The sequence below is a fragment of the Marmota flaviventris genome, chromosome 8, assembly GCF_047511675.1.
Source record: "Marmota flaviventris isolate mMarFla1 chromosome 8, mMarFla1.hap1, whole genome shotgun sequence".
In the NCBI taxonomy this organism is placed as follows: Eukaryota; Metazoa; Chordata; class Mammalia; order Rodentia; family Sciuridae; genus Marmota; species Marmota flaviventris.
In genome coordinates, this window is record NC_092505.1 from 50,744,989 (window position 1) to 50,771,328 (window position 26,340).

General features: G+C 38.6%; 1 protein-coding gene across 1 annotated transcript in view; it reads left to right on the forward strand.

Moving 5' to 3' along the window:
- The window catches only part of LOC114098045 (serine/threonine-protein kinase PAK 2-like), a 42,117-nt gene that overhangs the window by 14,507 nt on the left and 1,270 nt on the right, over positions 1-26,340 (forward strand). Inside the window, 7 exon segments of the mRNA XM_071614888.1 lie at positions 1,700-1,838; positions 3,894-3,957; positions 5,479-5,527; positions 6,008-6,120; positions 13,728-13,845; positions 16,622-16,721; positions 18,896-19,092. Of these exon segments, the coding sequence (XP_071470989.1) occupies positions 1,700-1,838; positions 3,894-3,957; positions 5,479-5,527; positions 6,008-6,120; positions 13,728-13,845; positions 16,622-16,721; positions 18,896-19,092 (780 nt within the window).

A 26,340-nucleotide genomic window follows, 5' to 3' on the forward strand; every position in this document is an offset into this window, starting at 1 on the left:
GAAACTAACTTTATTTTTAGAACCACACACGCCAAACAAAACAGCCTCTCAGGAAAAACCCTCAGAGCCTCAACTCCCACCACCGGCTTTCCACACGACTCTCTCTCCCACACGCCTCTCTCTCCCACACAAGCTTCTCCCCACCTCCCACAATCCTCCTCTCTTGAGGCCGATTGGCTGGGTCACGTGGGCGGAGCCAAAAAAGTCCCCCAATGAGCAGCTCCGTGGTCTGAAAGGGCAGGGAAACAGTCCAATGAGCATCACCGCAAAGGAGCCAATCAGCTAGATGTTGCTGGGGCCGCTGTGAGCCAATCATCAGCCGGCAGCTGGAAGTTTGCTGGCAGCTGGAAGTTTGCTGGGGCCCCTTCGGCTGTGGCTCTCAACATCTCCCCCTCTCTGTTTAAACAACAAGCATGTGGCTTAGGGACCGTGTCTGTTAGGCAGTCCAATTCAACATATGGTCCTTACCCGTCATCGGATGAACTGACCTCTAGGTGGCTGACTGTGGCTCTCAACAGTACTCATCAAAAACCACTTTTTTGAAAAATAAAAATCGATGGCTTCTTTGAAAGTTAGAATACTTAACTCACTGGGGTTTTTCTTTCCATGTTTTGCCCCCTTTTCCAGAGAGGTCATCTATTGCTCTGTTTTTTGTCTGTTTCATAATGTGGGTGACTCTTCTACCTAAAACTTAGATCTTTCCTCTTCCCCAGATTATGTACTTTATTTGTCATTTTGACATTTCTCTCAAAGCCTTGATGGCATTGTAAAGACAGTTGAGAGTGAAATTCCTCCCAGCTGAGGAGAATTTCAACAGTAATAAGCTCAGATGGAGTCAGGGAGAGAAGTACTAAGGGGGCTGGACTGTGATGTGGTGGCTCTGAGGACTGCCATTGGATTCCCATCTCATGACAGATGGCTGTGTTTTCTATATTCCTTACAACTGGCTCTTTGAAGTGAAAGAGGGAGGGTAGGTTATATTTGTGTAAAATGTTTTGTGAAAATTAGTTATTTCAACGTCAAGATTTCTAGTCTTTTGCATTTTATCTTTTTGTGAAAAATGTTAGTTTTAAAGTGTGCTGCTATGTTATTTTACTATTTTATCTTTTTAACTTTAAAAAATATATTTCGTTGTAGATGGACACAATACCTTTATTTTATGTAGTTATTTGTGTGGTGCTGAGGCGTGAACCCAGGACCTCACACATGCTAGCCAAGCACTCTACCACTGAGCTACACCCCCAGCCCCTGTTATACTATTTTATATCTGGGCACACAGAGATTTTATTCATAGACCTGCTATTTTGCTAGTTATACTTTTGTTTTTTGGCACTGTGGATTGAACCCAAGGACACTTAACTACTGAGCCACATTTCCAGCCCTCTTTTTTATTTTTTATTTTGAGACAGGGTCTTGCTAAATTGTTAAGGCTGGCTTTGAACTTGGAATCCTCCTGTCTCAGTCTCTCAAGTTGCTGGGTTACAGGCATGCACTGCTGCATCCAGCTGCTAGTTATACTTTTAAATAAGTTCATGCTATGGCAAAGAAAAATGTTTCACATTTTTTTTCACTACATGATTTTTGTAAGTCTGAAAGTATGGCTTTCTTTAGAACAAGAGAAATAACTTAGTTTTGGTTAAAAATTAAGGAATTCTGAGTAGTGTTAGAATATTTGAAAATATTTGTTTTAAAATCTCAGTCATGAACAATATCTCTGCATATTTCCACACAGTCTATAACTGATGCTCTTCCTGCACCTCTTGGTGATGCGACTGTGGGCAGTGGTGCCAAGAGAAAGAACACAAATTTGACCGATGAGGAGATTGTGGCGAAAATAAGTATGTTATTTACTTTTCATATTATTTATGAATTAGCATTTCTTAAAACATTTGACCCACGTCTGGGGATAGAGCTCAGTAGCAGAGCACTTGCCTGGTATGTGCAAGGCCTTCCGCAGCACTGAAAAGAAAAAAAAAAAGACCCAGTTGAACTGAAATATATACCTTTTATTTTAGCTTAAGGCAGAAAGACTATTTCTTATAGGAGTAATTGCTTCAATTCAAATGTAGTGAGCTGGGCATGGTGGCATATGAATATAATCCCAGCAATTTAGGAGATTGAGGCAGAAGATTTCAAGTTCAAGGTCAGTCTGGGTGATAGTGAGACTCTGTCTCAAAATAAGATATAAAGGGCTGGGCATATAGCTCAGGGGTAAAGTGCCCCTAGATTCAACTTCCAGTACCACCCTCAAAAAGTGAAAGCAAAATATTATTCATTTTGTTTGCTATTGCATTTGAAATATATTATGCATTGATAGTGAAGTCAGTCCCTTCGGGAGCAATACTATTTCCTATGAGCCAAATGTAAAGAGTATGACCATGGTCATAGTTGGAAACCTTATCAAAGGAGGTTTGTATATATTTGTCCAGACCTATAGCTTTTCACAATAGAAACATTTAGTCATAAAATATATTCCAAGGAAAAACATGTTTTCCATGTCTCTTTTAAATCATTTACTATTGTAAAACATGTTTTCCATGTCTCTTTTAAATCATTTACTATCAGTAGCCTGAATCAAGCATTATAAATAATGTAAACAGTTCCAGGAAGGGGGTCACAATAATGTCTGATTACAAGCCCCCAGTAACTATAGTTATAAAAAACAATGTGATGAAGAAGGCTCAAGGAAAAATACTTTAGAGAAGATGGGTTGTTATAAGCACTTACATATTCAATATTCTGGATTCCTTAGTATTTTCCAATATAAAACTGCTTTAACTGTGACATCCTAGGGATATTTGTATATAATAATCTTTATCTTAGAAGGGGTGCTGCTTTAAAAAATAAACTAAAATTAGTTTACTGTGATTATTCATTTGTGACCTTTATCTATCACATCCCCTGTCTTTATGCCCTTAGTTTCTTGGCTTGAATCTTAGTAGTTAACTTGAGATTGAATTACCTTCATAAGATTATTTATGTGGGTTTCCTTGACATGGCCCTGTCCTTGTTTATCTTGAGGTAGTGAAATTTTAATGTGATTTTCTTATATATTGACTTTACTGGTCATCAGAATTCACACTAGGATTTTATATCCAACCTCCTAATTTTACCATTTCGTAGTCATTACTTTGAACATTGCTAAAACAGGTATATGATTATTCCATAGTAGAGTAATGTCTGTAGAAGGAGGTGGTTTTCTAAATATATTGAAAAAAGATATCCTGGAATAGTCAGAAAAGTCAGTTAGGATTATTCATTTGACTATCACTTATTTATTATTACTGATAGTTGTTTCATAATTTATCATTAGTATATAATACATGCAGTGAGGAAGAAATGTAGAGTGCGGAATTTCCAAGTTTTTGTTTGTTTTTGATCCTAGGGATTGAACCCAGGGGTGCTTTACCACTGAGCTACACCCCAATCCTTTTCAGTTTTTTTGTTTGGAGACAGGGTCTCACTGAGTTTCCAAGACTGGTCTCCAGCTTGTGATTCTTTTGCCTCAGCTCCTGGTTATTTGGGATTTCAAGCATGTGCCGCCATACCCTGCTGGAATTACCATTTGGAAAGCTGTACATCCTGAGAGTCCCCTTAATCCTCAGGCAGACTAGAACATTCAATTGTTCTGAAATATCTTGATGCTTGAGAAAGTGATTAGTTAGGAGTCCCAACCTAATGGAGAGTATGTGTCTTCTTGTTTCGAACACACTTTTGCTTTTCTGAAGTTTCTTCAATGTTTTGTTTGGAACCATTTATTGTTGAAACTTGATGTGTTTGAAAACGACTGTTTTAAAATCAGTAGAGTTTATTAAAAGGAATCATGATACTAAAATTGATTTGTTTTTAAAATTCTTGACTGAAAGAATTCAATGTTGTTTTTGTTTAACAAGGAACTATGGTGAGCATCGGTGACCCTAAAACAAAATATACAAGATATGAAAACATTGGACAAGGGTAAGTGTTTATGATTGTATTGTTATAATATTCACTACTTACTGGGTATTCAACATAAGCTCTCCTCCCTCCCCCACACCAACATAAGAACTCACTATATTCTATGAGTGGTACCTTAAGGGATTTGTGTAAATACATAATGCAATTGTTCAAAAACCCTACATGTTAGCAATGACTTTACATCATTGTTTCTTCTTGAATGTTATTTCTCATAGATGGTAAGGGGTTATTAGATGGAAAAGTTGCCCATGACATATTTAAAAGCCAACTTTATTGCAGGATTATAGGCCATAAAATCTCTTGACTTGGGGCTGGGTATGAAGTTCGGTGTAGAGCATGTGTCTGAGTTATATAAGATCTTGGCTTCTGTCCCTGGCATTGCAAACACAAAAGCAAAGCAAAGCAAAGCAAAAACCCACACATTGATCTGGGCTTGCTGGTGCACACCTATAATCCCAGCAACTCAGGAGGCTGAGTTAGGAGGATGGCAAGTTTTCAGCCAGCCTCAGCAATTTAGTTAAAACCTAAGATCAAAAGGACTGGGGAGTTAGCTCAGTGCTAAGGTACCCCTGGGGTTCAATCCCAGTACTAAATAAATAAATAAATACACAAAGTGTTTTTGAATCCTATTATTGAGTATTGATCTTTGATCTGCCACTCTGATTCAGTAATTTGTTTTTAAACTATGCTAAGCTCTTTCCTGTATTGCTTTAGAGCAAATGATAATCTTGAATTTTTATTGTTACTAATCTCTAGAAAATGTTCTGTGAACTTAGAGAGAATTAGTAGGATTTAGAATGAGAATTTTTGGAAATTTCTTTTTTAACAACTAAATTCAGTTCAGCACTGATTTTAATAATAATAAAAGTTGAAAATCACCTTAATATTTTAAACATGATAATATGTTGAATAATTAATAATGAGTGAATAAGAATCATGCCTATGTATGTGGATAGGTATCAGAAATTCAGGTGAATTATCTATTAGTTTGTTTGTGGTCCTGGGGATTGAACCCAGAGGCGCTTCACCACTGAGCTAGTTCCCCAGCCCCTTTACAGGTGTGTGCCACCATGCCCAGTCAGATGAATTTTTAAAAGCAAATTGTAGAGAAATACCTGAACATTAACTTCATAATTGAAAGTATAGGAACACGCTTGGAAAGTCGCACATCAAATACAGGATGAACACCCAATGCAGGTTCCCTGAGGTGGAGGGAGAACGCTGCAGGCAAGGGCACACCAGAAACTTCCAGGTGCAGTTGTTTGTTTCTTAAGCAGGGAGCTGTCAGAATGAGTGTCTGTTATTCACTCTTTTCTTTATCTTTTCCCCTATATTTTTGTAGGACTGAAATATTTCAAATCAAAGTTTTGGCTACAAGGATTGCCTCCTCTTTTCCATTTCCTTTTCGTGTTTTTAAGATGCTAAATCTAAAACTTAACTGTGAGAAGGGTAAAGTCCTTGGCTCTTATAAATGGCAGTGATTTAGAAATCTGAATTCTGACTGTGTCTTGTTTCCCCTAGGTTTTCTGGTACGGTTTTTGTTGCTATTGATGTGGCTCTGGGGCAAAAGGTAGCAACTTTTTCATACTTCTAGATGTTCTATTAGCTTTTTGTTTAGGAGAAAAACTAGACAATGCTCAGCATAATCAATAGGAATATACTTTTTAGTTGGATATGTTGTAGAATTAGTCTATATAATTTTATAGCCATTCTCACATGAGGGTGAACAAAGAAGGAATTATGTCATAAATAAGCAAATATTTTTTTTTAAAGTTTTCCCAGATTGGAGTGAAAAGAGGGTTAATTCCTGGCACTGGACTGATCTGAGGTTGGTTAATCAACTTCAAAATAATTCTGAACATATTTAGGGTTCAGGTAGTACAAAACACTGAGCATAGTCAGTGTGCAAGTGAAAATACTAATTATTTGTCAGTTGTAATCTCACTATGTAATATCATGTGTTACTATAAATTAGTGACTGGTTGGTGTTTGTTACTTTCTAAGAGAACTAGGAAAACCATTTTTTTTTTCTATTCTGTTTCCATTATAGGTTGCGATTAAGCAGATTGATTTAAAGAAACACCCACAGAAGGAACTGATCCTTAATGAACTTTTGGTGATGAAAAAACTAAAGAATCCCAATATAATTCACTTCTTGGACAGGTAAATACGTTTGAAGTTCTTTTAAACATTAGGATAAAAATATGGAAATTTATAGTCTGGTGGTTCAACGGAGGCTAGCCACTTTGAAGTGTCAATAGTGAAGAGTAAACTTAAAAGAGAAAGAGGAGAGGTGAAACTAGCCTACTCCAAGTTAGAAAGTCCTTCTGTTACAAGGATATTACTTGGCAAGTGAGAGAAGGCAGCTAAATGAAGCACATTGCAAATGATGTGTATATTCATGCAAATGATCAGAAGCAGAAACATTTAAGAAATGGTCAGCTGGGATTCATATCTTAATCCACAGAGCTGACTAGCAGTCAATTCTTAAACATTTAGATCAGTTTTTATTTCAAATGCTGTTCTTTGTGTACAAATTGTATATGTTTATCAAAAGCTCATGTAGGCCGTGGGTGTTGGTCCATGCCTGTAATCCCAGTGACTGGGGAGGCTGAGGTAGGAGGATCATGAGTTCAAAGCCAAAATTTAGCAAGGGCCTAAGCAACTCAGTGAGACCCTGTCTCTAAATAAAATACAAAATAGAGCTGGGGGTGTGGCTTAGTGGTTGTGTGCCCTGAGTTCATTCCCTGGCACCCCCCCCAAACAATAAAAAATTCATATAGATTAGCAATTGATGTTAAAAAAAGAAAAAACAATGGAAAATTAAGTATACTATTAATTTTTTAAAGAGAGAGAGAAATTTTTTAATATTTATTTATTTATTTTTTAGTTTTTGGTGGACACAACATTTTTACTTTATTTTTATGTGGTGCTAAGGATCGAACCCAGCACACAGCATGCCAGGCGAGCACGCTACTGCTTGAGCCATATCCCCAGCCCCCTATTAAATTTTTTAAAAACACTTATGAAATATATGAATGAAAGACAACTGGTAAAAAATGGTAATAGCAGTTGTATTAGAGGGTTACAGGTGGTTTTCTTCTATATATAAATTTGTTTAGGATGGAAAAATGATAATATATTTTGAGACTTTAGCCCGAATCATGGGGTCTGGGGGTCTGCATTCATGGAAATAAATTTTTAGGTACATTTCTCTGCTTTTTAAAATAATATTTCGGCGCCGGCAAAGTAGAGGGAACTGTGACCACGCACAGAGCAGGCCCAGCGGCCTGCTGAGGGGCAGAGCCGCCCCACACCCCCCGCACCTGCCAGGTAGGGGAACTGTGCCCACCGACAGAAAAGGCCCAGTGGCCTGCGGCGGGACAGAGCTTCTAATCACTCCTGCAAGGTAGGCGAGCCTGCGACCCACCGGCAGAAGAGGAGCAGCGGCCTGCTGAGAGGCAGAGCCGCCCCCTCCCCCCGCGCCTGCAAGGTTGACGGAACTGTGAGAACCATCAGAACAGGCCAGACCTGCAACCGAGAGACAGAACAGGCCCAGTGGCCTGAGGAAGGGTAGAGCCGCCCCCCCCCCCGCACCTGCAAGGTAGGCGGATCTGGGACCCACTGGCAGTACAGCCCCAGAGGCCTGCAGAGGGGCAGTGCCGCTGCCTGCGCCTGCAAAGTAGGCAGAACTGCGACCACCGACAGAACAAGCCTAGCGGCCCGCAGAGGGACAGAGCCGCCGCCCGCGCCTGCAAGGTCGGCGGACCTGCTACCGACCGGCAGAGCAGGCCCAGCGGCCTGCCAGCGTGCTAGGCACATTGCCCCAATTGGAGGAGGGGCAGAGCCGCCGCCCGTGCCTGCGAGGGAGACTTTGCAACCATACAAGACCAATATAAATATATAGGGGGAAAATTCAATAGCACAACAGTTTCACCAAGTAGAAAGGAACGCGAACAGTATGAAGAGACAAGGAAAGAAAGGACCACAAGCATTGCAGGTCAACTCAACGTTAGAAGAGGTAATAGCTGCAGCAGATGGAATGTCAGATAAAGAATTCAGGATATACATGCTTCAGATGATCTGGAGTCTCAAGGAAGACATCAGACAGCAAAATCAGACAATGAAAGATCAATTCAACAATGAATTACATAAACAAATCCAAGAAGCAAAAGATCAACTATACAGGGAAATAGAGGTTATAAAAAACAAACAAACAGAAATCCTAGAAATGCAGGAAGCAATAAGCCAACTTAAAAACTCAATTGAGAATACTACCAGCAGAGTAGAACACTTAGAAGACAGAACATCAGACAATGAAGATAAAGTATTTCAACTTGAAAAGAACATAGACAGCTCAGCAAGACTGTTAAGAAACCATGAGCAGAACATCCAAGAAATATGGGATAACATCAAGAGACCAAATTTAAGAGTCATTGGGATACAGGAAGGGACAGAGTTTCAAACCAAAGGAATGAGCAATCTATTCAATGAAATAATACGAGAAAACTTCCCAGACTTGAAGAATGAGACAGAACCCCAAATCCTAGAAGCCTACAGGACGCCGAATGTGCAAAATCATAAGAGACCCACACCGAGACACATTATAATGAAGATGCCCAACATACAGAATAAGGAGAGAATTTTAAAAGCTACAAGAGAAAGGAAGCAGATCACATTTAGGGGTAAGCCAATCAGGATAACAGCTGATCTTTCAACACAGACTCTGAAAGCTAGAAGATCCTGGAATAACATATTTCAAACACTGAAAGAAAATGGGTTCCAGCCAAGAATTGTGTTTCCAGCGAAATTAAGCTTCAGGATGGAAGATGAAATTAAAACCTTCCACGATAAACAAAAGTTAAAAGAATTTGCAGCTAGAAAACCATCTCTTCAAAACATCCTTGGCAAAACATTACAGGAAGAGGAAATGGAAAATAACAATGAAAACCAACAGTGGGAGGTAGGACACTAAAGGGGGGAAAATAATCAAAGAGGAAAACAAACCATGTTTAGTAACATAAATAAACAAATATGGCTGGAAGAACAACCCATATCTCAATAATAACCCTAAATGTTAATGGCTTAAACTCACCAATCAAGAGACACAGGCTAGTAGAATGGATCACAAAACAAGACCCAACAATATGCTGCCTACAGGAGACGCATTTGATAGGAAAAGACATACATAGGCTGAAGGTGAAAGGTTGGGAAAAATCATATCACTCATATGGACTTCGGAAACAAGCAGGAGTATCCATACTCATATCAAATAAAATAGATTTCAAGCCAAAGTTAATCAAAAGTGATAAAGAGGGACACTACATACTGCTCAAGGGAACCATACACCAACAAGACATAACAATCATAAATATATATGCCCCAAACAATGGTGCAGCTATGTTCATCAAACAAACTCTTCTCAAGTTCAAGAGTCTAATAGACCACCATACAATAATCATGGGAGACTTCAACACACCTCTATCACCACTGGACAGATCTTCCAAACAAAAGTTGAATAAGGAAACTATAGAACTCAATAACACAATTAATAACCTAGACTTAATTGACATATATAGAATATACCACCCAACATCAAGCAGTTACAATTTTTTCTCAGCAGCACATGGATCCTTCTCAAAAATAGATCATATATTATGTCACAGGGAAACTCTTAGACAATATAAAGGAGTAGAGATAATACCATGCATCCTATCTGATCATAATGGAATAGAACTAAAAATCAACGATAAAAGAAGGAAGGAAAAAGAATACATCACTTGGAGAATGAACAATAGGTTACTGAATGATCAATGGGTTATAGAAGACATCAAGGAAGAAATTAAAAAATTCTTAGAGATTAATGAAAACACAGACACAACATATCGGAATCTATGGGACACATTGAAAGCAGTTCTAAGAGGAAAATTCATTGCTTGGAGTTCATTCCTTAAAAAAAGAAAAAACCAACAAATAAATGATCTCATACTTCATCTCAAAATCCTAGAAAAAGAAGAGCAAAACAACAGCAAAAGAAGTAGAAGGCAAGAAATAATTAAAATCAGAGCTGAAATTAATGAAATCGAAACAAAAGAAACAATTGAAAAAATTGACAAAACTAAAAGTTGGTTCTTTGAAAAAATAAACAAAATCGACAGACCCTTAGCCATGCTAGCGAAGAGAAGAAGAGAGAGAACTCAAATTACTAACATACGGGATGAAAGAGGCAATATCACAACAGACACTTCAGAAATACAGAAGATAATCAAAAATTATTTTGAGTCCTTATACTCCAATAAATTAGAAGATAGTGAAGGCATAGATAAATTTCTTAAGTCATATGATCTGCCCAGATTGAGTCAGGAGGATATAGACAACCTAAACAGACCAATATCAATTGAGGAAATAGAAGAAACCATCAAAAGACTACCAACTAAGAAAAGCCCAGGACCGGATGGGTATACAGCAGAGTTTTACAAAACCTTTAAAGAGGAACTAATACCAATACTTTTCAAGCTACTTCGGGAAATAGAAAAAGAGGGAGAACTTCCAAATTCATTCTACGAGGCCAACATCACCCTGATACCTAAACCAGACAAAGACACTTCAAAGAAAGAAAACTACAGACCAATATCTCTAATGAACCTAGATGCAAAAATCCTCAATAAAATTCTGGCCACTCGGATACAAAAACATATCAAAAAAATTGTGCACCATGATCAAGTAGGATTCATCCCTGGGATGCAAGGCTGGTTCAATATACGGAAATCAATAAATGTTATCCACCACATCAATAGACTTAAAAATAAGAACCATATGATCATCTCGATAGATGCGGAAAAAGCATTCGACAAAGTACAGCATCCCTTTATGTTCAAAACTCTAGAAAAACTAGGGATAACAGGAACATACCTCAATATTGTAAAAGCAATCTATGCTAAGCCTCAGGCTAGCATCATTCTAAATGGAGAAAAATTGAAGGCATTCCCTCTAAAATCTGGAACAAGACAGGGATGCCCTCTCTCACCACTTCTGTTCAACATAGTTCTCGAAACACTGGCCAGAGCAATTAGACAGACGAACGAAATTAAAGGCATAAAAATAGGAAAAGAAGAACTTAAATTATCACTATTTGCAGATGACATGATTCTACACCTAGCAGACCCAAAAGGCTCTACAAAGAAACTATTAGAGCTAATAAATGAATTCATCAAAGTGGCAGGATATAAAATCAACACGCATAAATCAAAGGCATTCCTGTATATCAGCGACAAATCCTCTGAAATGGAAATGAGGACAACCACTCCATTCACAATATCTTCAAAAAAATAAAATACTTGGGAATCAACCTAACAAAAGAGGTGAAAGACTTATACAATGAAAACTACAGAACCCTAAAGAGAGAAATAGAAGAAGATCTTAGAAGATGGAAAAATATACCCTGTTCATGGATAGGCAGAACTAACATCATCAAAATGGCGATATTACCAAAAGTTCTCTATAGGTTTAATGCAATGCCAATCAAAATCCCAAAGGCATTTCTTGTAGAAATAGAGAAAGCAATCATGAAATTCATATGGAAAAATAAAAGACCCAGAATAGCAAAAACAATGCTAAGCAGGAAGTGTGAATCAGGCGGTATAGCGATACCAGACTTCAAACTATACTACAGAGCAATAGTAACAAAAACAGCATGGTACTGGTACCAAAACAGGCGGGTGGACCAATGGTACAGAATAGAGGACACAGAAACCAATCCACAAAACTACAACTACCTTATATTTGATAAAGGGGCTAAAAGCATGCAATGGAGGAAGGATAGCATCTTCAACAAATGGTGCTGGGAAAACTGGAAATCCATATGCAACAAAATGAAACTGAATCCCTTTCTCTCGCCATGCACAAAAGTGAATTCAAAATGGATCAAGGAGCTTGATATCAAATCAGAGACACGCCGTCTGATACAAGAAAAAGTTGGCTACGATCTACATACTGTGGGGTCGGGCTCCAAATTCCTCAATAGGACACCCATAGCACAAAAGTTAATAACTAGAATCAACAAATGGGACTTACTCAAACTAAAAAGTTTTTTCTCAGCAAAAGATACAATAAGAGAGGTAAATAGAGAGCCTACATCCTGGGAACAAATCTTTACTCCTCACACTTCAGATAGAGCCCTAATATCCAGAGTATACAAAGAACTCAAAAAATTAGACAATAACAGAACAAACAACCCAATCAACAAATGGGCCAAGGACCTGAACAGACACTTCTCAGAGGAGGACATACAATCAATCAACAAGTACATGAAAAAATGCTCACCATCTCTAGCAGTCAGAGAAATGCAAATCAAAACCACCCTAAGATACCATCTCACTCCAGTTAGATTGGCAGCCTTTATGAAGTCAAACAACAACAAGTGCTGGCGAGGATGTGGGGAAAAGGGTACACTTGTACATTGCTGGTGGGACTGCAAATTGGTGCAGCCAATTTGGAAAGCAGTATGGAGATTTCTTGGAAAGCTGGGAATGGAGCCACCATTTGACCCAGCTATTCCCCTTCTAGGTCTATTCCCTAAAGACCTAAAAAGAGCATGCTACAGGGACACTGCTACATCGATGTTCATAGCAGCACAATTCACAATAGCTAGACTGTGGAACCAAGCTAGATGCCCTTCAATGGATGAATGGATAAAAAAAATGTGGCATTTATACACAATGGAGTATTACTCTGCATTAAAAAATGACAAAATCATAGAATTTGCAGGGAAATGGATGGCATTAGAGCAGATTATGCTAAGTGAAGCTAGCCAATCCCTAAAAAACAAATGCCAAATGTCTTCTTTGATATAAGGAGAGTAACTAAGAACAGAGTAGGGTCGAAGAGCATGAGAAGAAGATTAACATTAAACAGGGATGAGAGGTGGGAGGGAAAGGGAGAGAGAAGGGAAAATGCATGGAAATGGAAGGAGACCCTCAGAGTTATACAAAAGTACATACAAGCGGAAGTGAGGGGAAGGGGAAAAATAATATAAGGGGGACAAACGAATGTCAGTAGAGGGGGCAGAGAGAGAAGAGGGGAGGGGAGGGGAGGGGAGGGGAGGGGAGGGGAGATAGTAGAGGATAGGAAAGGCAGCAGAATACAACAGACACTAGTATGGCAATATGTAAATCAATGGATGTGTAACTGATGTGATTCTGCAATCTGTATATGAGGTAAAAATGGGAGCTCATAACCCACTTGAATCAAATTGTGAAATATGATATATCAAGAACTATGTAATGTTTTGAACAGCCAACAATAAAAAATTAAAAAAAAAATAAAATAAAATAATATTTCAAGTCAGCATGGAATGCTAGTTAAGATAAACCATAGGCATTGTAATCGTTAGAATTTGACTTCAGATGCTGATTCTGTCACTTTCTATGTGATCTTAGATGAGTTACTTCACCTCTCCAAGCCTCTGTCTCTGTATCTGCAAAACAAAACCAATAATCCTTATGTGATAGGGTTATTTTGGTTGGAAAACTCCAAAATATACACCAAGACTACTATTATGGGCAAACTATGACTTAAAAATCATAATGAATATCATAATGGCCCTTGGACTTTTTTGGACTGTTACATAGTAACTTTCCAGTGTTTTTCTTGGCTCTCAAACTATCAGCTCTGTAGTTTTATTATTATGGCGCTTAACATTTGAACTCTTGAACAAAGAGTGTCAGATGTTTAAAAAAATAAAAGGTATGTTTTGTATGTTCTGTTTCTAGTTACCTGGTTGGAGATGACTTATTTATAGTAATGGAGTACCTTTACAGTGGGCCACTCACTGATGTTGTAACCGAAACCTGCATGGATGAGGCGCAGATTGCTGCTGTGTGCAGAGAGGTGAGTTTGCTTTCTTTGAGATAAAGCAGGGTGATGTGTGGTCAGCAAGAGATGAATTAAAGGAAAGTTGTTCTGCACAGGGAATTTTGGTTGTACACATCCTCTGCAAGTTATCCCATACTGTTTCATCTCAGATGAGCATTTCAGGCCTTCATGTGTAGGATACATTGGGAATAGGGTTTAGGCCCTTTTTTATTTTTATTTTTATTTTTTTGCGGAATTGGGGATTGAATCCAGGGGTGCTGCACCACTGAGCTACAACCCCAGTCCTTTTTATTCATTTATTTTTTTATTTTGAGACAATCTCAAAAGTTGCCTAGCTTGGCCTCGAACTTGTGATCCTCCTACTTCCACCTCTGGTGTAGCTGGGGTTACACGCATGCCTGGTTAAGGTCTTTGAAGAACTAAATTCACCTGCAATCTCCTTATAGTCATCACGATAGTTTATCATCCAGACAGTGCACTTTTGAGAACAAAGTGGGGTGCTTTTAAAAAATATACCACTCAGTCAGGTGTGGTGGTAGAAGCCTGTAATCCCAGTGATTCAGGAGGCTGAGACAGGAGGATTTGCAAGTTCAAGGTCAACCTCAGCAATTTAGGGAGGCCCTAAGCAATTTAGTGAGACCCTGTCTCAAATGAAAGTGTAAAATGGCTGGAGATGTAGCACAGTGGTAAAGTCTCCCCAGATTAAATCTCCAGTGTCCCTTTTCTGGCACCCACCTCTACCCGGATCCCCCCTCCCAAAATAAATTGGGAACTAGAACTGTCACAGACAAACAAGGCACATTTACCTTTAATATCAGTAAGTCTGCCTCTGGCTTTATTGAGCTCACGGAAGGTGAAGGAACTGGTGGTTTCTTTATGTTTTTTAATGAATTTCTTTTTGCTGAAGCTAGTAAAATTTTCCAAATTGCCTAAGTCTAAGCCAAAAACAAGTTCCATCTGTCTCTCCATAACTTGTTCTGTAGAGGAGACTGGGGATAATTGTTTGCTTATTGTCACTGAAACTGATACTACTTTGTCCTGATGTCACAGGATCATTGTCATAAATGACAAAATTATAAAATTTTATGATGGACTATAGTGTAAGACATAGTGAATTATAAACTTTGTATAATATTTTCATTAAGGTAACATTCTTTGAAAATTTAATTCTGAGTTGTATTTAACTGAGTAATTAAAGGAAGGAAATCAGCTCTTTCATAGTTCTGAATATCACATCCCTTAACAAAGTTTATTTGGTCACTTGAAATCTAATCACATCTTAAGAATTTATCTATTTATACTTAATTGTTTTTCTCAATTTTTTCATAGTTGATTCTAAAATCTATTTTAGAAGTTCTAACTGTATTCACTTAGGTGTTCTTTTATGTGCTCCAAATTTAACTTGAGACTATAGTTTATTTCTACTTATTTGTATAAGTATTTTTCTGTGGCTTTAAAAAAATCTTTCCAAGAATCTGATTAAATGCCTGGTAAATATAACATGATAATACCATTTATGTGTTTTTTCTTTGTATAATAGTATAATATTTGGAATGGTATTTTTACTGGTTACAAATAATGTACAGACTTTGTTGTTCTACTCTGATGGGAATGAGAATAAAAATACAACTAACTTTTCCCAAGTGTATAATTTATCTTATCAGTTTGTATTAAAAAATCATAGAGCAAAGAAATTTTTTAAATCTCATTTTATTCTTGTTTTTAAGGAAGGGGGGAATTTATCCTTACTTTTTAAAAAATATTTTTAATTGTAGATGGACACAATAACATTATTTTATTTATTTGTTTTTTTAATTGTGGTGGTTATTTTGTTTCTTTGTTTCGGCTCGGGGATCAGACCTAGGACCTCAAACATGCTGGGCTTTACACTGAACTCTACCCCTAGACATATATTTTCCTGGTTGGTGTCAGGCTGTGGAGATAGCTTGACCTAAAATCTACCAGAGAAGAAATGAAGAGGACAGAACATTATATTGACGACCCCCCTCAATGCAACCAGACCACCCTCCATCTTGCCTGCTTCTCTTAGTGGCTCACAATGATGAGACTTCTGAGTACCTTAGGTTTCAAGTGCAAATAACCACAAGTTTATCCTCTACTGTGGAAATAATTTCTAAAGAATTTAGGCTCGTTTACCAAGTGCTGTGTACTATTAGGCATTTAAACCTGAAAAGGCCTAGATATTATATGGACGTATCCTTTATTTTATAAGAGACCATTGAAGACTAAGTTTTAAAAATCTATGGTAGAGACTGGGGATGTAGCTCAGTTTGCCTAGCATACACAGTGCGCTGGGTTTGATTCACAGCACTGAAAAAGAAAAAAAAAAAAAGAAGAAAGAAAAGGAAAATAATCAGAGGTGGATGAGTTGGGCACAAGGCAGGTGTCTGCAGTCTTAGCTGCACAGGAAGCTGAGGCAGGAGGATTGTTTGAGGCCAGCCTGGGCAACATAGAAAGGCCTTATCTTTAAAAAAAAAAAAAAAAAAAAAAAATCACTGGGAAAAAAAAGGGCTTAGTAAGACATTATTTAATAATGCCTCTAGATGAGATCAGAGTGTGGGAGGGGATCTTCTTACTAATTAAGGTATTATGTCTTCAGAACTTTGCATATGAGGGATGTTTTTCTTTATAAATGTTAAGTATTGCAGGGTCTTTGGCTGAAGACTACAAACAGTGCTCAGGCCACAACTACTGCTATAATGACTCTGTGTGAGCTAGTGAATGGAACTTTCCAGGACTGTTTCATTGATACGTGTCTTCTTGTGTTCAGTGCTTACAGGCATTGGAGTTTTTACATGCCAATTATGTGATTCACCGTGACATAAAAAGCGACAACGTACTTTTGGGGATGGAAGGATCCGTCAAACTTAGTGAGTAATAAGTGAAGGAAAAGCATTCATTGTTTATTTTTTATTATGCTTTCTTCCTTTTTAAATTAAAAAAAACCCTTGTCTGTTAATATTTTTGAAAATTAAAATATGGAAGGGGCTAGAATCTAGTGGTAAAGACTATGAGCTGGGAACTGAACTGGGTTTAAATAGCAGAGGTGCTACTACTTGCTCAATAATTTTGGGTAAGTTAATCTCTTTGTGTGTCTTTTCTCATTTATTCACTGAGGAAGATAATAGAACCAATCTCAGGATTTTTTTGGAGGTTAAACATGTAAAGGACTAAGAAGCAGTGCCTGGGCCTGTGCTAGTGTGGATGCTGCCTTAGAGATCAATTTGCATTTGTTTCCACCATCTGTTAGTTTTTCTCATGGTACTCTTCAGCATTCTCTGAGTTTCACTCAGGATAGCCTTTTCAGGAGAGGGCTGTATGACCCTGACCTCAGGGATGACAAGGAAGACATCCTACTTTTCCAGTGTTCTTCAGAAGGAGACACAGCAGAGTCATGCAAAACAAAGTGAACTTCTTTCCCCTGTGTCCATGGGTATCAGGGTTTCTGCCATGCCCTCTGGAGGAGTCAAGCAGAGCTATTAAAGTACATCCTGTAAAAGTTACTCAATCAGGTCATCAAAATAAAAGATTCTACCTTTAAATTATCTTAGTGGGCAAGTTGGGAATAGATAATCACATACATTGTTGGTGGAGACATATGAAAATGGAATTGGACTTTTTTGGATCATGTTTTGTGGTGACTCTGCCACTTACTAGATGAATGATCTTAGGTGAATTAACTAAAAACATATATGCCTTGGTTCCCCTATTTGTAAATTAGAATAATTTAAATAGTAAGCATACCTGGGGCTGGGTTTAGTGGAGCACGCCTATACTACAGCGGTTTGGGAGGCTGAAGCAGGAGGATCACAAGTTCAAAGCCACCCTCAGCAGTTTAGCAAGGACTTCAAGCAACTTAGTGAGACTTTGTTTCAAAATAAAACATTTTAAAAACCTGGGGATGTGGCTCAGTGGTTAAGCACCAATACAAAAAAAAAATTAAATTAAAAAAAAGGAAATTACCCAGAACAAATTTTTTAAAACTTACCCTACCTCAAAGGCTTATCATGAGGATTACATATTTTTACAAGGTACTTGAATAGTACCTGAGTTTTATAAACACTCTTTTTCATTATAAATGTTATTTTACGTAACAGTTGTTCTTTTCAGTATTCACTCCTATAGAATTACTAAATATATGCACCATAATTAGTAGAAGGATATTCTATGCAACATGGTAAAGAAAAACTAAAACTATCTTTAATGTCAAACAGTAAAGGAATAGTAATCTGGTATGTTAATACACCGTAATATATTATAGTTTTTAAAACAGGCAGATAAATGTATTGATATGGAAGGATCTCTTCTATAAACAGTTTACAAAATATCCTAGTTAGGTAAAGCAAACCAAGCAGTTCGTAGCTTAATATTCACTCTTATGCAAATATCAAACAGTCTAAAGCTTACAGACCTGATAACCCATAGTTACGTAAGTACTTGAATGGCTTTAACAATAGAAGGGAAGAAAAGATCATAAATTCTCATCTTGACCTTTCCACAAAATTAACATCAAGTACTAAAGTTTTCTGTTTCTTAGTTATAGTGGAGATAGTTGGAGTAGATGAAATCTAGTATGTACCTTGTCAGTATAATTACACTCAAATGTGTTCGTTTTCTAAAGTCCCTGCTAACTTGTATGCTTAGTATAGCTTCTCTTTATTTCATTTAAAGTAGTTTCAGTGTCCTGATGTTTGCCTGATTCATTTCATTTGGGTTTGATGTCCACCTTCAGTGATTTTCTCCCCTTTTTGGACCTCTTTCAATTTTACTAAAACTTTTAGGATAAAATATGTATTACTGAGAATAAAAGCCCACCTAATAATCTGCACTCTGTTGTAGGAAGAAGAAGCAAAAAGTGGCAATATATAACATCACCAATGTATTCTAATCCCAGTCTGGATAACTTTATTATTAAATTCTTTTAATAAAATAAATAAGCCCAAATCGTCCAAATATGATTATGTCATCTGAGGTGAACTTTTTTTTACAAAAGCATATCTAGAAGCTATTAACTCTGGATGTTTTGTTTTTGTTTGTTTCTTAGCCGACTTTGGGTTTTGTGCTCATCTCACCCCTGAGCAGAATACATGCACTGACATGCTTGGAACACCCTACTGGATGGCACCAGAAATGGTGCTGGGGAAAGCTTATGGCCCTAAAATCGACATCTGGTTGCTAGGGATCATGGCCATTGAGATGCTGGAAGGAGAGCCTCCATACATGAAAAAAGATCCCACACAGGTAAGACCAGTGTAACACCAGCTTCACTGCAAGAACAATACTTTCCCTTAAAGTGTAGTTGGAACTTCCTTGTGTTGTTCATTGGCCAAGAATTTAGGATCAAAACTTGATAAAATCTAACCTCTGCCCTTACTTTGTATCTACAAGTCACACTGCTTTTGAGTTACAGAGCTGACTGAGTTAGCTAAAGAGTGTAGGTGTTTGTTATTCGCTGTATGGTTTCCTGTTTGGGGTGTAAGTAAGCATGGACTCACCTTTCTACATAGTTGAAGTCTCCTAGGTATGTGCCTCTCTCTACACAGTGAAGGTACTTTTCTTACCCATTTAAGTACCCTGGATATAGAAACCAGGTTATCCACTTTGAATTTCAGTCTCTGATCCCCAAGGTCCAGAAAAGAGGAAAGCAAGATGACTCCTCTGAGAAAACTGTATCACTGACAGTGTTCAAGCCCATTTTCAAACAGAGTAGACTTTGAACAAGTAAATATTCTTGCAACTGAGGTGAATTTCAACCATCCTCCCATCTCCTTTTCAATGACCATATGTGGCCCAACGCCATTAGTAATTAAGGAAATACAAATCAGAACCACAGGACACCTCTTTACACCTAATGTCAGACAATAATCAGTGCTGGTAAGAATGTGGGAAAATTGGAATTGTTTGCCAGGCAACAGTTGTAATCCCAGGGATTTGGGAGGCTGAGTTAAGAGGATTGCAAGATTGAGGCCAGCCTGGGCAACTTCACAAAACTCTGTGTCAAAACTCTGTTACATGGATGTAACTTAGAGATAGAACACTTCTGAGTTCAATTCCTAGTACTACGGAAATAAAAATGAAAAAATGATTGGAACTCTCATATATTGTTGGTGGGAATGGAAAAGATTGCACAGCTTTAGAAATAACTCCACAGTTCCTCAGAAAGTTAATATTGGGTTACCATATGACCTAGCAATTCCACTAGTAGGTATATATCCAACAGAATTAAAAGCGTATGTCCAAGGCTGGGGTTGTGGATCTTGGTAGCGTGCTTGTCTTGCATGCGTGGGGCACTGTGTTCGATCCTTAGCACCACATAAAAAACGAAAATCAAATAAAAGAAATTTTTTAAAAAGCATCTGTCCATGGAGTGGGAGATGTAGCTCAATGGTAGAGTGCCCAGCAGGCCCTGGGTCAGTCCACAGCACTGACAAAAGAAAAAAAGGCAATAAAACCACATGTCCACACAAAATGTTCTCAGCAGTGTTATTTAGAATAGGAAAAAGTGGAAACAACCCAATTATGTGTCACGTGATGAGCAGTAGAGTATTATTTGGCCATAAAAGGGAAGGAAGTTCTGACACATGTACACATTGACCCTTGAAAGCATTATACTTAGGAAAACAGGCCAGACAACAGAGGGAATTGGATTTGCATATTCTTTCCTGAATGCGTTTTGCCCCATTGCCAGTTGAAGTAAGCAGTTAAAATAGTTTTAATAGGAGATTTATTTAGAACACTTTTCAGAGCAATTTTCAAAACCCTTTCATTTCATATATTTATTTAGCCAATATTGAATTAAGTCCCTGCCTTGTGCTAGGCACTGGTTTAACTTGCTGCCTAGAGAAATCACAAAAATTCCTGCCCTGTAGAACCTCCATTCTAGTGGAAGGAGAGAAACAAGAAGGGAAATCAGAATACTACACTAAGCAATGGACTCTTTAAGTGCTGGACTAGCAGGAGAGAGAGCGTCAGGGGTTTGTTTTTAAAAGGGTCCTTATGGAGGGCTTCACTCAGGTGACATTTGGACACAGGATGTGAGAGTGGTGCTTATTTACCTAGGGAAGAGCACGGCAAGCCCAAGAAACAACAAATCCAAAAGCCCTGAGGCAGGAATGTTCCTGGAGCAGTGAAAGATCCTGAAGGCTTTAGCAGAGTCACAGTGCACTGAGCAAGCAGTAGGCGGTGAGGGTCAGTGAGAGGAGGCCCGGAGTATTGCTTTGTGGGGCTTCTGGCTTCCACAGAATGGGAAAACCAGTGGAAAGTTCTGAGCAGAGGAGTCAAATGGTGTTACTTAAATTTTAAGAGGCTCACTCTGGTCAATTTGTTCAGAAGAGATTCTCAAGGAAGGCCAAGGCAGAAGCAGGAAGACCAATTAGGAAGCTGTTGCAATAATTCAGATGAGAAATGACAGTAATGTAGACAAGAATGGCATCAGTGGAGGTAATGAAAAAAATAGTTAGATTCTGGGTGTATTTTGAAAGGAGCATCTATGTAAAAGAGGAGTTGAGGAGAGTTCCAAGAATTATGGCCTAAGAATGGGAATGATGAACTTGAAGCTTCCCTTAGTTGAGACGGGAAGGACTGCAAGAAGGGTAGAAGGGTTGGGGTGAAATTGGGAGTTTAGTTGACAACATTTTAACTTGTTTTAGACATGTAAAAGTGAAGACACCTAGAAAGATGTTCAAGTGGATATGTTGATGAGGCTGTTGGGTATGCAAGTCTTGGATCCAGGTTAGAGAGATAAAATTGAGGCTCCTTAGCTACAGATGTTTCCTACAGCTGCCAGGCTAGATGAGGTCACAGGGTCAAGTGGGTATAGATGGACAAATATTTACCTGGCATCCTGACACAGTCTACAACTAAGAGTTGATGAGGCAGAGCAGCAAGGAGACCAAGAAGGAATGGCAGGAAAGACAGGGAAATCTAGATAAAGATACGCCTGGAATCTATAGGCAAGAAGTGAGGGAGAGATCAGCTTGGCAGAAACCACAGTTACACTGAGACTTAATCAGTTGAGATGTAATGTTGGTGAAAACTTGATGAATGGGCACATCTGCTTTCTGTCAAAATAAAGTAACAGGGACCAGCTTAACCCTTCTTGCTGGAAACGACACCAAGAAACTAGATTATATGAAACAGTGATTTTCAAGACACTATCAGATTTTGAATGAAGGACAGTGATGTCAGAAAGTGAGTACTAACTGAAGTGAACCCTACCACTGCCCCAGTTTCCAGGCCATGTACAGAGAGGGACAACCCAGATGGGACATTGCTGAAAAAGCTGTGAAAGAGGAAAGATGGAGACTCTTGAGATCTTTGGAGGGCCCCCTTAAGCATTCAACAGAGATTGGTGTGAAGAGCCACTGTAAAGACTGAGATATAATTATCTGATAAGATTGGCAAGAACTGGGCTGAGGTGTAGTTCAGTGGCAGAGTGCTTGCCTGGCCTGCACAAGATCCTCGGTTCAATCTCCATCACTAGAAACAAATCCTGGTGCTGAGCATGATGATGCACACCCACAGTCCCAGCTAGTTGGAAGACTGAGGATCACTTGAGCTCAAGTCTGGGCAACATGGTGAGATCCCCCAGATCAGAAGAACAAGATTGGAAGGAACAGCACCTGCCACATGTGTAGGCTTGGGAGTAGTGCCTGTTTCTATCAGCCACCATGGAAAAACCTTATCACTCACAAGATATTGTGTAGAAGACTGAAAAGAGTCTTGTCTCAATGATGGGAAATAATTACCCTTAAACACTGTTTCAGTTCCACCTAACAAATCTTACAAATAAGACCCAAATAGCTTAAAACTGTATCCCAGAACAAAGCTCAAGAATATTTTTAGGGCCACAACCACAACCAAAGTTCTACTCATGCCTCAGAAGGGGCTTGTCTTTAGTGTCCTCTGCTGTGGATCTGAGTAGACCCCAGTGAAACCAGCTAAATCCCAAATGGCGCCAACTATCAGTAGATCCAGAAGGTGATCAAAGATGGGCTGGTCATCCATGAGCTTGCTACTGTCCATTCCCTGGGCTCAATCTGGAAAAACACCTTGGCCTGCAGGTAGAGCAATCGCATGAGCATAGGTTAGAATAGGTGACCTGGAGGAGAGGGTGAGAGTTGTGCACCAGGTTCTCATAAGATACCATGAATCTAGAGATTTCCACCTGTACCAGAGCCTGTACCTGGAGATGAAGGAACATGGCCCCAAACAAAGCAGATTCTCATGGAACATGTCCACAAGCTGAAGGCAGACAAGGCCTGTGAGAATCCTGACTGACCCAGCTGAGGCCCATGGGTCTGAAACCAGGGAAGACAACCACCTTTGTGAAGAGCACCTCCAGGCCAAGAAAGGAGGAGATCATCAAGACTGTCCAAAGACGAAGAGGCCCAGAAATGAAGCTCTACCTCCTGTGTGGCCTTCTTACTTACATAGACCAGTCATTCAAATAAAAGAAGCCTTGATCTGTGTGGAAAAAAAGTCAGAGAATATTTATAGGAATCCAGAAGTGGCCAGGAGCCAACAGGCACCCAGACCCCCAGTCAAAGCTTTAACAGAAAGACAAAGGGGTAGAATAATTAATGTAGTCCATAATGAGGAGAAAATATTCAGGTGAAACCAACCCATACCTGACACAGATAAAAGAATTAGCACACAAGGTCATGAAAATAATTTTTATAATTATGTTTCAGGCTTTAAAAAGTTAGGCATATGGAAGGCATATTTTTAAAAGACCCAAATTCAGCTTAGTTATGTGTTGTGGTTTGGGTGTGAAGTGTCCCTGAAAAGCTCCTGTCTTAATGCAGGGATATTTATAAGTGAAATGATAGGATTGTGACAGTCCTAACCTAATCACTCTCTCCTAGTTTGAATGGGCGAGGTGGTCACTGCAGGAGTGTGGCTGCAGCAGATGGGACACTGGAGGCTACCCTCAAAGGGTTTTTTTGGCCTGTACCCCTTTTCCCCTTCTCTGCTTCGATGCTTCCTGGTCACCTTGAGCACAGCTCTCCTCCACCATGCCCTTCCGCCATGATGGTCTGCTTCACCTTGAGCCCAAGGCAGTGGAGTCAGCGCACCATGGACTAAACCTCTGAAACTGTAAGCCAAAATACCTATGCCTCTAAGGTTTTCTTGTCAGGTATTTTGGTCACAGTGACACAAAGCTGACTAACACTCTATGGAAACTATAATATTTGAGACTGGATTAATGATAGATTACTGTAGTGGAAACTACCACCTTGAAACATAAAGATAGAAATGAAAATAGTTTTTAAGTGCAATAGCATCAGTGAGCTGTGAGACAGTTTCAAGAGTTTTCATGATGTGTAATGAAGTTCTGAAAGAAAAAAATCAACCAGAAATCTATCTCCCAAAAGCTAAATAACAGCTTCTTCAAATACAGTAAAGTCAAAAGTAGTTCTAACTATCTGAATAAATAAATGTCTGTCTGTTATAAAAATATCTTTAAAAGATAAAACCATTTAAATAAAAATAACAGTGGAGGCAGGAGATATGCATACATAAAATGACAATAAGAACATCTGGGTCAAGAACAACAACCCTAAGATTCTTATCCTGTGTGACATGGTGTGTCACGTGATGGTCGAGTGTGATCATTGAAAGATGCAAACATTCAATAATAAGAGGGAGTCTTACCTAATCACTAAGGAAAGGGAATAATAAAAAAGTGGAAAATGAGAGATGGAGCAACAGGACCGCTCCTGCATTGCTAGTGGGAGGCTCCATTCCAGAAGTGGGTTTTTTCAGTTTCCCACAAAATGAAACACGACCTTACCACATAACCCAGCAATGTGTTTCCAGATATTTACCCCCATGCATTGAAATGTGTCCTCACAAAAACCTGTGCAAAAATTTTATAGCATCTTTATTCATATTTGCCAAATCTGGAACAAGATGTGTTTCAAAAAGTGAATGTGAGGACTGTGTGTAGCTCAGTGGTAGAGCACATGCCTAGCTTGCTGAGGCCCTGGGTTCCATCCCCAGTACCACAAAATAAACAAAAGAAATCCAATGTGTGTGCTACATCCATACAATAGAATAGTATTCATGGATAAAAACTGAGATATCATAACACCAAAAGGCATGAACGAATTTTATCTTATCTATTTATTTATGACAGGGAAATAACTTGGATAATTGATACATGCCTATGGTATGGGCATATTATTCTCTGAAAGATCTTTAAGAGCATAGTGCTTAGTGTTGTCCTTCTGTCTAAAGGGGCTAGATGCTCTCCAATTGCAAGTGTAGCGTGTGGGCTAGAAGTGTTCATCCATGCTAGGGTACTGCCTAGCATGTAAGTTTAGGACATCTCAAGCATTAAGAGTTTTAAAAAATCATTGATTGCAGGGATTCAGGGATGTGAAGAGGATGAGTAGTAGGTCTTTAGGGCAGTGAATTTATTCAGTATGATGTTATAATGGTAGATACACAGGATAATATTCATTTTTCAAATCCCATAGAATTATATAATCCAATACAAAGAGTGAACTCTAATGTCAAGTGTCAGCTTTAGATTAATAGAAGTACATCTGTATTTGTTCATTTGTGGTAGAGTGCTTGCCCGGCATGCACGAGTCCCCATGGTTCAAGCCCCAGCACCGCTAAAAAACAACAAAAGTGTATTAATATATAGATATGTATCCACAATAGGTATCATTGTAGTAAGTATACTGCACTGTAATGCAAGATATCAATAAGAAAATGAGGGGCCAACATGGGAACATTTCAGGATCCACATTTAAGGAAAAAGCATTTGCAAGGCTATCTAGTTGTCTTTTCAGTTTTGAAGAAGGTCAGTGAGATCCCTTAAAGTGTTCTTCCTGTGTCACAGGCAACTCAGCGAGGGTCCCTATTGTCTGCTCACTTTTAAAACCTAAAATTTATACTAAAAATCCATTAATTAGGAATAATTTCACTTCTAGAAACTTAAAGGTAATAATCAAAAGTTAAAGAATACAAAGATTTTCTAAAGGGGATTGGTTAAACTATGAAAACACCCATATTAAGGCACGATTGAAGTTAGCCATTAGAATCATTTTATGGTCAGTTCTTAGGAATGATGTAACTGGCATATAGCTTTTGAAGGAAAAGAGTTTCAGTAGATCCAAATTGTTTTGAAATGTGACTTTTAAAAAGCTTGTGAAGGTTTAATAGGTAGAAGGATTGTCATCATTTTTTCTTTATACTTTTATGCGCCCCAGGTTGATTTTGTTTTCTTTAAGCAAATGTATTGCATTTATACTTAACCCAGAAAAGATGAAGCTGCCAGGCCTGGGGGCACACACCTGCAATCTCATCTTCTGGAGAGGCTCAGGCAGGAGGATCTCAAATTGGAGCCTGCCTGGGCAACTTAGAGATACCCTGTCTCCAAATAAATGAAAAGAGGGCTGGTGTATAGCTCAGTGTAGAGCACTTATTTGCCTAGCATATTCCTGGGTTCAGTTCCTGCACCACCTCCTACAAAGA